The sequence below is a fragment of the Amphiprion ocellaris genome, chromosome 11, assembly GCF_022539595.1.
Source record: "Amphiprion ocellaris isolate individual 3 ecotype Okinawa chromosome 11, ASM2253959v1, whole genome shotgun sequence".
Taxonomy (NCBI): domain Eukaryota; kingdom Metazoa; phylum Chordata; class Actinopteri; family Pomacentridae; genus Amphiprion; species Amphiprion ocellaris.
The window spans coordinates 34,987,440-35,003,873 of NC_072776.1; the positions used below are offsets into that span (position 1 = coordinate 34,987,440).

General features: G+C 37.5%; 1 protein-coding gene across 1 annotated transcript; it reads right to left on the reverse strand.

Annotated features, from left to right (window-relative positions):
• Positions 1-620: 620 nt before the first annotated feature.
• On the reverse strand, positions 621-7,530 carry cd28 (CD28 molecule). The gene is made up of 5 exons (XM_035957873.2): positions 7,318-7,530; positions 5,436-5,689; positions 3,449-3,605; positions 3,187-3,359; positions 621-1,034 (listed from the first exon to the last, which is right to left on the reverse strand). The coding sequence occupies exons 1-5, from the start codon at positions 7,520-7,522 to the stop codon at positions 933-935; spliced, it is 891 nt and encodes a 296-aa protein (XP_035813766.2). The 5' UTR covers positions 7,523-7,530; the 3' UTR covers positions 621-932.
• Positions 7,531-16,434: the final 8,904 nt, after the last annotated feature.

Consider the following 16,434-nt stretch of genomic DNA (forward strand, 5'->3'; position numbering starts at 1 on the left):
GTGAAAGGTTGGTACCGATATTTTGTCCCGCTTGGAATGACTCCTGACTTCTTCTGACTTTTCCTGCATCACTGTGAGGTCAAAATTTAAATTAAATTTTTTTTTTTTAAACTAAGGACATCAGATTAGCCTCAGCATGCTAACGTGCTAAAGTTCAAGTCATGAGACGTTTTTATCAGTGGATAAACACAAATGGATTATTGTGATGCTCTCTGCTTGATCACTAGAACAAACCTTAAAAACATACTTTAAAGTTCTACTCCAGTTCTGTGAAAGAATCAGCAGCTTTCTTGTCTGAACTGTCTGAGAAATGTGGATGAAGTGAGAAGAAACTGATGATCTGAAGCTCCACCAGCGGCCTCTAGAGTCTGCAGAGTTTCATTACACTTCAAACTGTATGTTTTCATACCGTCTCTTTGTTCTAAGATCTGTTTATTCCTTCCCTTATGTAGGTGATGCATTTGTTATTTTTAGAGACTCAAAGCTGCGTTTTTCATTCAAGAGGCTTTATTTTAAAGAAATATCCAACATGAATATTTGCTCAACACTGCAATAGCAGCAAAATATGAAGGTGACGATCAATACGCTCACAGGCAAACAGCTTGTTTGTCCTTAATGCACACAAAGAGTGAAAGCATTGCATTTTCTTGAATTACCAACTTAGTTTGTACACAGTACTGCAGTAAAAAGCCTTTCTCAGAAGCAGATGTCAGCAATACAGAGGCCTGAACAGCTAAATGGAAACTCTGCAGCTTGTGTTTACAATAATGTAAACATTATTTTCATACTTAAAAAGTAAAATATGGACAGACATTTTCATCTGTGGCTACAAAAGATCCTCTATGAAAACAGAGGTGATAATGAGCAGTTTCTCCATTATTCTAATGCTTCTGGGCAGATATGAAACTCCTCTGGGATGGTGGGAGATTTATTCACGCCATGTTGTCTCGTGGAAACGAAGCAGCGTCCATCTTATGAATCACTCCAGACACCGTTCTGATGACCTCCCTCCTTGACCGTTCACACTGCAGAGTCTGCAGATAGAAAACGCGTTTAATGCAGTAGAAATCACAGGAAGATTATCTTCTAGTAGACGATATAGACAGCTGAAGAAGACTGTCAAACTCCTCTGATGCTGCAGGCGTCTAGAAGATTTAAAGGATGATTCGAGTTTATTTTAACCGAATGTTTTCCTGATCACACAACGACCAGTACACGTTTCTGTTAATAAACTTAAATTTTCCTTAAAGCCATTCAGACTAAAACTGACCTTCTACAACCCGTTTACTATTTGCACCATGTAAGGACTGCGTTAGCTAAATAACTGTCTTTTAACTTAGAAGAGACTCTTGTAGGAAGACTGTCCTTACAAAATGTTTTTCCAGCAAAAAACGCTCAAAAACGTACACAGTCCTGTGAACGAGGAATAAAAATCAAAAGCAGTGTATATAGAGAAAAAAACATCATCAGGGATTAAATATATTAAAAAAAATAAGATAGACTTAAAATTTACAATAAAGTTCAACCTTGTGATACAACTAAGTCTGCTAAAGCTCATATTGGAATATTCCAACAAAATAAAACCAATAAAACAGTAAACAATTAAATGTGGCTTTTGGGGCCCCCAAGGCAGTTTCCCAGTTGATAATAAATACCCTAATTACTGCTATAATTGCCCCTTTTACTGCTCCCTCTGAACCTACAGCTGGTATTACTGCTGACATTACTCCCACCACTGCTACAACACATTTAGTATGTGTTTTTTTTCGCCCACAAGAGTCTGATCCATTGAAGCATATTTCTGCCACAACAAAGAAAAACCTGTTTATTACCTTTTACTAACATTTTTAATTTTCAGGTTTAGTTTTGTTCTTTTATATTCTATATTTCATCTGTGGTGTTGAGTTTATTGTGACATGACCCAAAACAAACATGAAGTAGATCCTAATAAATTCATGTAAATGAGCCATACTCTTCAATTCATCTGAGTTATGCATTGAAACAAAATAAATATTAAAATCTTGTTATACAATTATCATATTTGATCTTAGTGTGAAAAATATCTTTTTATAACAAAAGAGTTTTAATGTTAAAATGTGAGAGGGATCCGTGGAACCAACATGCTGCTTTTCTGTTACTAATGCCACGTTAGCACCGTACGAATTCAACAAAACACTAGTAATTAGTGCGAAAATGTCTGAGTCGACTAAAACTAATGTTAAGAGTACATAGTCACTTTGATCATCACCGTCATTACCATGAATTCAAATGAAGTTTATTTGTTTATTAGTGTGCTAGCCGCTAATCAGCATCTGTTGTCACTGACACTAACCCTAACCCCCTAACCCCTAACCCGCAAAATTACAGAAAATAATACAATACAACACTTGTTCCTTGGCGGAGTTATATGACGATGGGCGTACGTTTGTTCCTCCGTCTGTTATTCCATCTGTGCACAACATTGCTTAGAAACAGACTAACAGATTTGGATAAAATTTCTAGGGAAGCTCAGAAATGACACAAGGACCAAGTGATTAGATTTTGGCAGTGATGCAGCTTATAGTCTGGATCCACGGATTTGTTAAAGATTTCTGTATCGTTGCCAGATAGCAGCACGGTGTCACTGTAACCATGACAACAAATGAACACAACTCAGCTGCCTGCTGACGATCACATGATTGTAATCCTACTACAAATCCACCACTGAGGACTTATCAGGACTTATCCATCAGAAATGATCCAAGGAACAACTGATTAAATTGTGGGGGTGTTTCTGAGTCCCATCAATTCCTGCTGCCTGCTACATATTTAGGTCACGTGATCTGGTATCCGTACATAACGTACACATGCAGAACACACACCTGTGCTCAGCACAAGGTCATTTAGTTTGTGGGAACATCTATATTAAATGGACACATTCTATGGTGCTGTGATTTCTGATGAATAATAACTAATAAACATGCATTTCTGACAGTGCCATTTGGGGGAATGAGCAACCTTGGAGGAGGACTGCGCTCTCTGAGTACTCTTCTTGTTATTAATAGTGACAGTTTCATTCTAACGTCAGCCAGACCTTGATGCTGGCTTAAACACCGCAGAGCTTCTTGAATCTTTAATGTTTGTGGGGATGAATACCACTTTTTCACTGCCTCAACTGAGAAAAGAAAAATGAATAAATGTCCCGACCTGGAAGTAGATCATGACGACGAGGACACACATGATCACGATGAGAAGGGCTAGAACAGGAACGCCATCTGCTGCCGAGCTCTTAACAACTGGTAAATCAGTCTCCTCCTCGTCTTCTTCACTCTGGTGTGAAATCTGTTTCTGAGCTTCCTGTACAGGACAACCTGAGTGATCTGTGGACCAAAGAACACAACAATGAGAGAAGATCAGATGAACAGAAACGTGATTGATGCTGTCAGAGTTTCAGATGTGGCCGTCTAACCGAGGACGTGGATCAGTGTTCCATTGCCGGTGAACCGCAGATATGGAGGCGGGTAGAAAATCTGAATCTCACAGCGATACAGATCTGTGTCTGTGGCTTTCAGTCCGGACACTGACACCGTCACAGCGCCATCTGTGGCCTGAGCAGAACACTGCACCTGAAACACACATTAAACCAGCTCTGATCAGCCCAGGAGGTCATCTGAGTCAGGAGCAATGTTCAGCACCGTTTTCAAGAGCAAAAAGACAGGAAAAAGACAGTTCTTGGAGCAGGATCAGTTTCAGTTCAGAACAGCTTCAGTCGTTACCGACTATGCGGAAGATCAGCTAGATTTTATCGATAGTGGTAGAGAGGCGTCTCCACCGTCTCTTCAGTTTCTCTAGATTTGATGGGCTGATCTTCAAGCCAGGATGTTTAAAGCAACTTGGGTTGTCCTTGTACTTATCAAGTGCTTCTCCAGCCTGCAGTACATTTTGATAAGAGGAGAGGCACAGCCAGTTCGTCTGTGTTGTCCTGCAGGTGCAGGAAATGTCAACTTTACGCCTAACATTTACACGGGGCCCCACTCCATGTCTGATGGTTGGCCAGTGACGGTAGCGTTCATACACCCTGTCGAGGCTGAGTCCTGGATAAACCATCTACCCATTTCCAATGCAGCAGGATATTGGTGGAAAAATACAAAATTTTTCATAAGTTCCACCACATTTTTAACAGACTTCTTATTGCTACATTTTCACCCTTTAACATTGTGTTTTCTGACCAAAAGATCTATTAGGAAGACTACTAAGTGTGTCCATGTGTCTCCATAGCGTATTTTTATGCTCACTTTAGTTATAAATTTTGAATTAGATAAAGTTAATGGAAATGGCAGAATTAAAGAAAACTCCCCAACTTTGAGGTGGCTTTTGACTTTTCCTAAACAGAGTTGTTGAGTTTCATAAGAGAAGGAAACACCTTCTCTTCTTTTTTCTTTCTTACTTGGACAAAGTTTAGCTTATTTTCATCTGTTTAGGACTAACATTAGGTTTTGTTTCATCTACTTATTCCACTCATGTAGCCTATAGCTCCACCTTCTGATGGCACTACATCGCCTAGTTTATTCGCTTCAAAGCAGCTAATGGAAACGGGCCTAATTCACATCTTCTTTTTGGTGACATTTGAAATGCTCACCACTGACTTCCTCTCCAGTTGTACAGAAACACAACTCCTGTAATCATTAATTTACTGCAAACTTCCAACCAAATTGTCAACTCAGAATTTATCTTTATCTAAAGGTCATTGATTGTAAATTTCCAAGGTGAAAGTTCAGTGAAGTTCTTATAAAAATAAAGGATCTCATCTCATCTTGTCTTATCGTATCTTATCTTTAACTGAACACATTCATGTTTTCTAGAAGGCGAACCACTTTGATTTTATTTGTTTTTTATTGTTGTAATTGCTTACATAAATGTATTCAACTTGATTTGAACATTGCTATAATATCGACAGACAAATTCACCTTTTCTAGGAATAAATTACATCAAAATCGTGTCCATGTGGCTCATTACATTGAACACACCAGTACTCTGAGGTACCTGCTGTCCCTAGAGGGCGCTCTAGCCACGAACACTCTTTTTATGTTATCATGATTTATGTGAAAACAATTCAGTTATTCTCTCTGTTTGCTAATTGGCACCTGACGGGACAAATAAAGTTATGCTGGGGTCATAACTCCTAACTCAGTGTTTTAAGTTAATTTCACATGTTTTATATAGTATGTTAAATATAGTATGTTTTCTGTTGTGGTTTGATGGAGGATAGCCCCCAAAGACATGAATAATTATTTAAATCCAAACTAGCTTTCTTCAAATGTAGTTAAATGATGCACAAAGGTACATGATTGGCTCCTTTCCAGTTGAACCTCACTTGGAAAATCTATAAAAATCAATATGTCTATCAATGAGAGGCAGATAAAAAATGTGTTTTTAATGTTAGATTACGTTCTTACCTCCCCCTCCTGCTTCACATCCGTCTCATTTGGCTTCTGGAGGAAGTTGATGCTGGATGAGCAGAGTTCCTGGGAACCATGGAGGCCCTTCAGCAGGGTCACGCTGAGCTCCTCGGGGTCAGGAAAGGGGTATGACGTGTTCTGGTCATGGGAAGGTTCAATCTGGTGGTAGGATGGACGGGGATGGACGACACACTGGATCTGTGCTGTACCGTCGGTGCTCAGCACTCTGTAGGGCTGGGTCACTTTCACAGCTGGAACAGATTTGTCAGTACCTAGAATTAGTAAGCAGGCACTTGATATTAATTAATAGTAATCACAATATTATTAAATAACAACTCTGCCAACTCAGCGTGTCAAAAGTCATTTTCTTTGCAGATGATACTGTGTTTTATCTCTCAGACTCCACTCCGGCCCTGATTCTGATTTGTCTTCAATCTACTTTTCAAGCATCACTTCGAAACCAGTTAATAAAAGCAGAAAAGGAAATGATTTTCTCCACCTGAGTCATTGAACCTTTAGATGGTAACCACATCATTCTTCCAAAGCCTTAAAAACACTTAACAACTTGTCTTGACAGCAAAGATATTCGGGAGGCTGAAAGTCAGATTTAAGTTGTTAATCTGCAGCTTTCCTGTACTCTTGCTTTGTCTCAAAATATACTTGAAATATCTAAAGTCCAGCGGAACAGCTAATTCCAGAAGCATATGTATTTTAGAATTGTATTATAATTATTGATTCGTGGATTCATGCTGGGTAGCTCAATCTACAGTAATATTGCATCATTTATTTTTATTTAATTTTATTAATCCGAATCTGCTAAATAATTTGTAACTTAGAGCTTTAAAATAAATATAGGAGTGTTTACATAGTACAAGTACAAAACTACTTCCTGAAGTACAGTACTTGAGTAAATGTACATTCTGGAAGTCTTTGGCTAATTTATGACTGAGTATTTCTATCTAAAGCATTTGTTGACGATACAGTCCTACAACAAACTATAATCCCTGTGTCCAGATGAAATCAGAATCAGTTGGTTCCACTGTTGTCATTAGTTATGGGATGCCACAGAGTTCTAGTCTGGGTACACTGAAAATTACAAAATTCAAATTCTAACATCTTCCTACTCGTTACTGTAAAGCTTATTTTTGTAGATGATTCTGTGTTTTATCTCTCAGACTCCACTCCAGTTCAGACTCTGGTTTGTCTTCAATCTTCCTCCAAGTATCACTTCTATACCAGTTAATAAAAACAGAATAGGAAATGATTTTCTTCACCTCTTCTATCATCAAACCTTTGATGGTAACCACATCATTTTTTTAAAGTCTTAAGAAACTTCAAAGATTCATATTTAACACCTAGATCAAAAACTACAAATGTAAATAAGTTAAAGTTAAGTAGGTTTCTTGCGTATCTGTCAACTATTAAGTTAATCTCTGACTATTTTGGTGATTAATTCATCATTCCTCTGACTACAGCTTCTTACATGTGATTCTTTTTCTGCTTTCTTTCTTTTTCTGTGACAGTAAAGTGAATATTTTGCATTTGATGACATCATGTTGGACTCTGGCAGCCACTTTTGGCAATTAATCGAGAAACCAGTCGGCAGATTAATCAACACTGGAAGTAATAATAAACTACAGCATACAATCCAGTACCTGTTAACCTTAGAGGTTCTTTGTGTCCCAACTGAAGGAAGAATTGATTTGAAGTACTGTGCAACATTTACTGCCCTCAGACTGGATTCTTTTTGTCCCTCAGAGAATTTTAAACTATTTTTTTGATGTTTTTATGACTTTGGTTCTTTCATTTCTTCACAAAACTATTAAAAAAAAAAAAAAAAAAAAAAAAAAAACCTCAGTAAAAATCAGTTTATACTCACTGCTCCACACAGGCCGACACAGGCTGAGGACTGTCAGCACAATCCATCCCATCATACCCTCAGTCAGGAACATCCTACAGTATTTCACACTGTTACACAGAAAGCCACAGAAAATCACTGAATGCCGGTGAAACACACCCTCGCTGTGAGCCAAATTCATAAAAACCCAGCAAAAACAGTGAAACTCACCTTTATAGTCGCACATTTCCCTCAGCTGTCATGGAAACTGTGTGGTGGCAGGAAATGATGATGGTGTTTTGCCAGTAAAGAGAGACGGCGAGTTTAGGCGGCTGTGGTTCTGCAGGGATGCTGAGAAAAGCTAATTTCAGAAATTTTATTAAAAGCAGCTTCGACTCAGTGGAAAAGTTCAGAAGAAGCTGCTCAATAGTCAGAAAAGTCCAAAAATGATGGTGAAAACTGATTTCAGGTCAGTTAAATTTAGAGAAACTCACATTAAGAAGATAAAGCTGTGGATGGGTGTAGCAAAGCAGCGTTTCTCATGCATCACTGTGGCAAACTTGCAAATGAAGATCAGGGTGAAACTTGTTTGGCTCAGCAGCTTTGCAGTTTCAGCATCAACGCCCATGAACAACTTTACAACAGTTCAAATGCAACTTTCTACTGGTTCATGCACCGCCAGCATTCATCCATTCTCCAGCGCTCATCCAAAATCTGCAGTGGAACAAGTGTCCAGACCTTTCAGCAAAGCTCAGCTTGAAGATCTGCAGCTTTCTGGAGGTTTCAAAAGCTAAAAATAGATCAATATGCTTTAAAAGATGTAATGTGCTCAGGCTCGAGGCAGATGAGTGGAAAACAAAGAGCACAAATGACTTGTTGATGTGGAAAATTCTGCTCTGTGAATATTAGCTTGTGGTTTGTGAATTTTCCCTGCCAGAGAACAGAACAGTCGTCTGTAAAATCTAAAAACACATTTTTTCAGGTGTTTTTCCATCTAAAAAGCTGTTAATTTCATGTTTTTATTCATGTCTTCACCAAAACGTGAGAATCCTCCTGAATGCTGGTCTTTCAAGCATTTTATCAGAGTTTTCAATCTCTTTTTGTTCTCTTCTCTTGGTATAATTGTTTATATTCTGCTTTTAATTCCAGTTGCTGTTGGTTTTTCTTTTCCTCTCTGCTGCAGCAGCACAGCTGTGACAAAGATTTAATTCCAGGTAAAAAAGGTTTGAACTTAAGACCTTTTTAAACCCAGCCAGGTGCTTGTTAGGGTTAAAGATCTACGTCAACGCGACTCCCTCTCTGTCTTTTTAACCTGATGTAAATAAAGAGCAGAAACCAGAGTGAGATGAAAGCTGCAGGGAGAACAAACGCTGTGAGTGGGACGTACAGTAGAAGCTCCTTCACACTCAAAATGTCATGAATGTTTTTCTTCAGAAAACTGTGTGAAATGTCAGAAGTGAGGAGGATCCTTTCACTTCCAAACAACAACTTCACCAAACTAATCAAACCAGCACACCTGGAGATGCAACGAAACACTGATTGTCTAAAAGAATCTGAAAACTTTACATCTAAATACAGCCAAGAGGCGGAGATGTGGCTACAACTCACTTACAAAACGTCTAGTGTAAAATTTGCATACAAAATTGAGCTACAAAATGACCACAAACTAAGAATGGTTAGAGAGAAATGCAAAGCAATCAAGATGTGAGATAAGATGAACAAATTGGGACAAAATGAACATAAAATTACCCAAAACTGAAAAAAAGCATTAGAAAAGGATGAAAAAGAATCAAAATGTGACAGAAAGACCAAACTGAGACAAAAACAACCATGAAGAGAATCAAAATGACCTCAAACAGACACAAAATTAACATTATGAGATAGAAAATGACCAAAGAGGTTCCAAGTGGATGCAAATTTACTAAAACCACACACAAAACAATCAAAATAGAACCAAAGCAACCACAAGAAGTCACAAAATTAACAATAAGAGACAAAAGAGACTTCAGCTTATTTAACACTTACTGAACTTTTACTGGGAGTCAACTCCAAACTAGCGGATGTCAGAGAAGTTGTTTGTGTTTCCGCATTTTATTCAAACTGATGGACAAAAAGTTGAGTATAAGCAAAACTAAATATACAGAATGGGACATAAACCACCCAACTTTGACAAAAACAACCATAAAGACACGAAAAAATGACTAAAATCAGACAAAAAATGCCCTGAAGGTGACAGAAAATGGAAGAAAAACAACCATAAAGACGTAAAATGACGACAAATAGACTAAATGACAAGTCATTAATGCTTAGTGGAGGGTGAACTTCACAAACATCAGCTCAGTTGTCTTTAAGTTAAATTACATTAAAATTCCTCAGTAATTCTTAAACTGCATCACCGGTTGATAAACAGCTTTAGAAACAAATATAACAATAATATATAATAATATGTGTCCATTTTCTTGGTGGAGCTAAACAGCATTTTGTTCTTCAGGTCATAATGGACGCTGATCTGCTGGTTCTGGTTAACAACGGCTTTCAGGTTTATTGAGTAATGTTTGAATTTGGATTATCTGTTAACTTTACATTTACAGTTTATGAACAGAATACCTAAAACATGTTTTCTGAATTTCTGTTTTTTTAAACACAGTTTATTGTATTGATTTAAGACTTTTTTCATGTCTCTGAGAAAAAAAGATGACTTTTTTTAACCGCTATGACAAAGTTCGGCCTTTTGTGTCAACTTTGTAAAGAAAACAACAAATATTTTAATAATTATTCCCTGCAGTTCTACTTTCAGAACATGTGCAGCTGCTCTGAATCTGTAAATAACCAGGTTACAGTGATTTAATGTTCTGATACCAGCTGGTTCTGTGGAGTTAGGATTGATTTAGGATATTTAGGCTGCAGGTGGAACATTTAGTTCATCTACAGTTTTCTTCCTGCAACCCACAGCTTCAGTCAACAGAACAGGAACCTGACTGAAGGATTTATTTACACAATTTATAACTCGTAATACATGCATGAAAATATAACCAGTGAAAGAAACGTGCGTCTAATGAAGGCGTGTCAACAGAAACAAGAAAAGCACTCAGAGATCAGTCCTCCTCCAAGGCTGCTCAGTCTTTGGATCATTTCCAATGGATGAAATCTTTAATTAAAATGACCTTGCTCTGAGCTCAGGCGTGTGTTCTGCATGTGTACGTTATGTACGGATACCGAATAACGTGACCTAAATATGTAGCGGGAATTGATGGGAAACAATCCCACAATTTTATCAATTGTTCCTTGTGTGACTTCTGATGCATAAGTCCTCAGTGGTGTAGTAGGATCACAATCAGCTGATGTGGTGTTCACTGGTTGTCATGGTTACAGTGACGCAGTGCTGCTATCTGGCAATGATACAGAAATCTTTAACAAATCTCCACATTTGTCCAAAATTATTAGAAATTTGTCCAGAATTTGCTCAAGAAATCCTCTTTTCCTGTTCACAATCTGTCCACAATGAGTTAAACATCTAGGATGGCTTAGAAGGGTTCCAGAAATGACTAAAAACACGTAGAGAATGACTCAAATCTGACCTCAGAAAAGAAGTATGTTCTATAAATGTTGTCAAAATTTGTCTAAAATGACCCAAAATATGTGCAAAATGACTCAAATTAGTCCAGAACTTACTCAAATAATCCTCCTTAACTGATCAAAAACTGTCCAAAATGAGTTAATGGTCTAGGATGGCTGAGAAGAGTTTAAAAAAAGACTAAAAATTGATCCAAAATGACTTTAAAATGTCTTTAAACTATTAAAAAATTCTTTAAAATATAGTAATTATTCACAGTTACAAACATTCGTGGTCCTCAGCGGTGGATTTGTAGTAGGATCTCAGTCATGTGATCGTCAGCAGGCAGCTGATGTAGTGTTCACTGATTGTCATGGTTACAGTGATGCTGTCACATAACTCTGCTGCGTTCCTTGGCCAAGTAAAAATAAGAATTTTAGAGGAAAGAAAACTGGAAGTTGTGCACAGAAACAACAGGATTGTTCAACTGGACTTGGTTCTTGAAGATGGATGAGAGGTGGAACGTTTTCAAGAACCTACAAGAGAAGTCCAGAGAAGTCCAGTGGACTTTTCTCGTAGGTTCTCTCTTGTAGGTTCTCTCTTGCAGGTTCTCTTGTAGGCTTAAATTGAAGACGTTCTTATGGTCTTTGTCATTTCTTACCTTCCTTGGGAATTTCATCCAAATCCGTCGCTGTTTCTGATTCAGATACAACTTCTGACAACATTTCCAACCAACGTCTTTGTGTAACTAACATTTATACCCAGTAGACTGAACATAAACATCACTGAGGCGTCATTTTATGGAAAACAAAACAAATCAAACTCTTCCTGGGACCATTTCTCACATGTTCTTCCAGACTGAATCGCTGACTCGGATTCTTGAATTGACCATCTATTGACCAACTTTAATCCCAAGACTTTTTAAAATTCTTTCCAGAGACCAAAATGAACAACTTTAGGTTTCAGATGAGGTTAGTTTTAAAACACACTCAGTCTTCATGATTTAAAAACCTCCAGAGTCGACAAGTTTTCAGTAATTTTAAATAATTTTCAATTCATTCTAAACAGGTTTTTGAGTCATTTTGGGAAAGTTTTTGTCATTTCTGACAACTTTTGTGCAATTCTGGACACGTTTTCTGCAATTTTGGATCATTTTCCCGTCATATTAGAGTATTTTCATGTCATTCTGAGTAAATTGTCGTCGTTTTAGATCATTTCTGGAAACTTTTCTGTAATTCTGGATCATTTTCAAGTCATTTTAGGCAAATTTTGAGTTATTTTGGATCATATCTGAAGCATCTTGGACAATAAGGGTTAGAAGCAGAGTGGTCTGACCCACTTTCTGTAGTTTCTGAGAAAAATGTGTTCAGAGTTTAGTGTTTTCCAGAATGGTCTAACACTCCATTGTAACGCTGTATCTGGGTTATGGGTTAGACCACTCTGACACTAAAATCTAGACCAGAGAATATCACAGGAATTATAGAAAACTCAGGTTTTTATGGGTCAGACCACTCTGCTTCTAACCCCTCATGTCATTCTGCAAGTTTTAAGTCATTTTACATCATATTTAGTTCATTTTGAACAGATTTAAGTAGTTTGGGTCAATTTTTGAATCATTTTTTTGAACATTTTTGTCATTTCTGACAACTTTTGTGTATTTCTGGACAAATTTTCTGCAATTTTGGATCATTTTCAAGTCATTTTAGACAAAATTTTAGTCAGAAGATGATTTTTATGGCATCTTGGACAAACTTAGTGTCATTATGCTAATTTTCAGTCATTCTGGATCATTATTAATAATTAGAGAGGAATTCTGACTGATTTTGGATCATTTTCCAGTCATTTGAGACTATTTTCATGTCATACTGAACAAATTTTCGTCGTTTCTAGAAAATTCTCTACAATTCCCTACAATCTGAAACACTTTTGTCTCTCTCTCTCTCGCTATATATATATATATTTTACATACATTTTAGACAAATTTTAAGTCATTGTGGATGATTTTTAAAGCGTCTTGGATAAATTTGGTGTCATTCTGCTAATTTTCAGTCATTCTGGATCATTTTTAATCATTTGACAGAAAGTTTTGAAACACGGTGAGTCTTTATGATTTGAAAACCTCCAGCAAAAATCATGTTTTTCATTATTTACTGACTATATATAGAGAAAATAAAATCCTCGTAGCAGTAAATCAGTGACACTGATGTCATTTAACCTGTTGAACTAATGCTGCTTCAGTTATGATGTTGAGAACATCTTGATTGAATTTGCACGTTTATTGAAGTAGTTTTTATCGCTGCATCCTGGACAGATCTCCCTTTCAGCTTCAATAAAATTTACCGAGTTGAATAAACATAAACAATGTCAATAATAGCATCACTAAATATTACTTGCTTTAAATCCTCACATTGCGCCATATTTTAGACAAAAACCTTTCGTTCAGCAGATAAACTGTTGATTAAAGCCTTAAAACAGCTTTAATTAAAGAATCCAGTCTTTTTCTAGTGTGTGTAGGTGTGTGTGTGTGTGTGTGTGTGTGTGTGTGTGTGTGTGATATGCAGTCGCAGCTAATTTTAGGTTGTTATGTGGAATCTGACAATCATTTTGGTACTTTCGTCTGGCGTGTATTCCTTTGAAACCCGGTGCAGCTGATGTGCAGCGATTCGGTGCAGGCAGCGGAAAACGGTTGAGTTCTTTCAGAGCGTTCTCAGATCGACGCCGGTGGAAGTGCTGAAGTCGTGACATTCGCCGCCTCCTGACGTCACGTCTGAGCGGTGCCCGGAAACACTCTGTGGGGGTTAAACCCAATTTTTACTGAGCTGACTGCAGTTCCAGAAAACACTGCTGTCACCGTTTCACAACGCGAAGGCTGCTACGAAGTGCAACCTTCTAATCAGAATCTAAACCCTGAAATGTTCCTAGTAAAACTGAGATAACGGGCTTTCATGTGCACATGTAGGAAAATGCAGACTCAGAGTTGATAACAGTGTTCTGATATCAGTCAATTATTTTGGTGTGAAGCAGTTTTTAGATGTTTAATTCCCCTGCAGCTCAAACAAAGCTGTAATGACTTAATGTTCTGCACATTTCCTGCTTTATTCTTTTATATTTGGAGTCTACTAGAAAATATTCATGCTTTACTGTTCAAAAACAGTAACAGTGTCTTCCAGAATGGTCTAACATTCCACTGTAACGCTGTATCTGGGTTGTGGGTTAGACCACTTTGACACTAAAATCTGGACCAGAAAATATGACAGAAATTATAGAAAACTCAGTGTTTTTGTGTCAGACCACTCTGCTTCTAACCCCCTGATGTCATTCTGCAAATTTCAGTCATTTTAAATCATTTTCAGCTCATTCTGAACAGATTTAAGTCATTTTGCGCATTTTTTGAGACCTTTTAGGAAGATTTTTGTCATTTCTGACAACTTTTATGTAATTCTGGACACATTTTCTACAGTTTTGGATCATTTTCAAGTCATTTTAGACAAATTTTGAGTCATTTTGGATGATTTTTAAAGCATCTTGGACAAATTTAGTGTCATTCTGCAAATTTTTCAGTCATTCTGGACACGTTTTGAATCCTTTTGGATGATTTTTGAAGCATCTTGGACAATAAGGGTTGGAAGCTGAGTGGTCTGATGCACTTTCTGTGGTTTCTCAGGTTTTTAGTGTGTTAGACCACTCTGCTTCTAACACCTTCATGTCATTCTGCAAGTTTTCAGTCATTTTAAATCATTTTCAGTTGATTCCGAACAGATTTAAGCAATTTTGATCCATTTTTTTAATTTTGGGAAGATTTTTGTCATTTCTGACAACTTTGTGTAATTCTGGACACATTTTCTGCAATTTTGAATAATTTTGAATCATGATTTTTCTCATGCTGTACATTCCTGCTGTCTTTAACACTCCTGTCTCAATATATAGAAATATAATATGAAGTGAAGCCTTCAACCTGCATTCTCTCCAACAGCCAGCAGGGGGCGACTCCTCTGTTGCCAGTTGTTTAGGAGTCTATGAGAAAATCCAGCGACTTCTCACTCATTTTTTCAAAGAGTTTATGGCCTCGACCTCTTGTTTTAAGTCTCCTTCAGTACAGCACAGTGTTTATTCAGTAAACAATCGTCTCTTTTAGAAGAAAATACACAATAAAATTCTAAATCCAATGCTTCAAAATGATCCACAAGCCAATCGGTCACGTCCGTCTTATGTACAGTTCATGAGGCTTATAGTCTTGTTCATATTTGTTTTAATGCCAGAATATAAACAGGGTTTATTATTTTACACAAAGCTTCTGTTCATTCTTATAATACAAGCAGTTTTTAACTGCATCTGTACTCCAGAAGATAAATCATCTCTGAATATGGGTTCTGAAAGTGGATCCAGAAAACAAGGAATGAAACTGCTTTAATCTGAGAGAAATGACAAATTTAGCTTCCTTTGTGAGAGTAGAAGTTCTGATATTACAGCTTTTCTCACTCGGTCTCCTTATGAACAAAGCATGAGGCCAAAAATGCTCACGTGTCCATCACTAAAGAGAGAAATAACAAGAAAAAGCAACAGATGTGATGATGTTTATCTGTGTTAAACAATAATTCATCTTGTAAAAGTATTGTAATGCAGTAAATTAGTGTTTTATGGAGGTAAACTGGAGTTTCTCCTTCTTACTTGTGTAAAAATCTGTCATATTTTTCCAAAAACAACAGGTTTGAGAATTGAAAAGCACAAAAAGTTCTGTCCATACATGAGACATTTCTGAACCACTGAGGTTTAATTTGCCTAAACGTGAAGGAACATTACTCACTTCTCGCTGTAACCGGAGAGGAAACGAACCCTGAAAATAGTCAATCACGAGTAACACTCAAGATTTTACATGAAATTAATTCAGCGAAACACTCAGTCCATGTCCCTGAAAGTCCACGTCAAACTAAGAGGAGCCACGTCAGATAATATCTGGGTATTAATTATGATTTATATCCTTGTAGTTCCCAAGAAATAATAATAAACTTAATTTACAGTTTCTTAAAAAACTCCTATTCACTGAAAAATCCCAATCATAGATTTAGCAAGCAACAAACCAACTTTACTTTTGAATCTTTGTGGATTCCATCCATCCATCCATCCATCCATCCATCCATCCATGTTCTTCCTCTTATCCGGAGTCGGGTCGTGGAGGCAGCAGATGAAGCAGGTCATTCCAGATGTTCCTCCTCCCAGCAACACTTTCCAGCTCTTCCTGGGGGATCCCGAGGTGTTCCCAGGCCAGATGAGATATAGAATCCCTCCAGAAGGTTCTGGGTCTACCCTGGGGTCTTCTCCCAGGAGGACATGATCTTAAAACCTCCAAAGGAAGTCTCCCTGGAGGCATCAGAATCAGATGACCAAACCTCCTGAGCTGGTTCCTTTAGAGGTGAAGGATCAGCAGCTCTACTCTGAGCTTCTCATCCTATCTCTAAGGCTGAGCCCAGACACCCTACAGAGGAAGCTCATTTCAGAGGCTTGGATCCGTGATCTTGGAGTCAATATCTCTACATGAGCACTAAAATCTAGACCAGAGAATATTACAGAAATTATAGAAAACTCAGTTTCTTAGTGTGTCAGACTAC

Excerpts from the sequence above, each read along its gene's own strand:
- cd28 (XM_035957873.2), bottom strand. The coding sequence starts at position 7,522 with ATGTGCGACTATAAAGGTGAGTTTCACTGTTTTTGCTGGGTTTTTATG. Across the intron at positions 5,690-7,317 it reads GTGTCGGCCTGTGTGGAGCA|CTGTGAAAGTGACCCAGCCC; the intron begins GTGAGTATAAAC and ends AATCTGTTCCAG. Across the intron at positions 3,606-5,435 it reads ATGTGAAGCAGGAGGGGGAG|GTGCAGTGTTCTGCTCAGGC; the intron begins GTAAGAACGTAA and ends TGTGTGTTTCAG.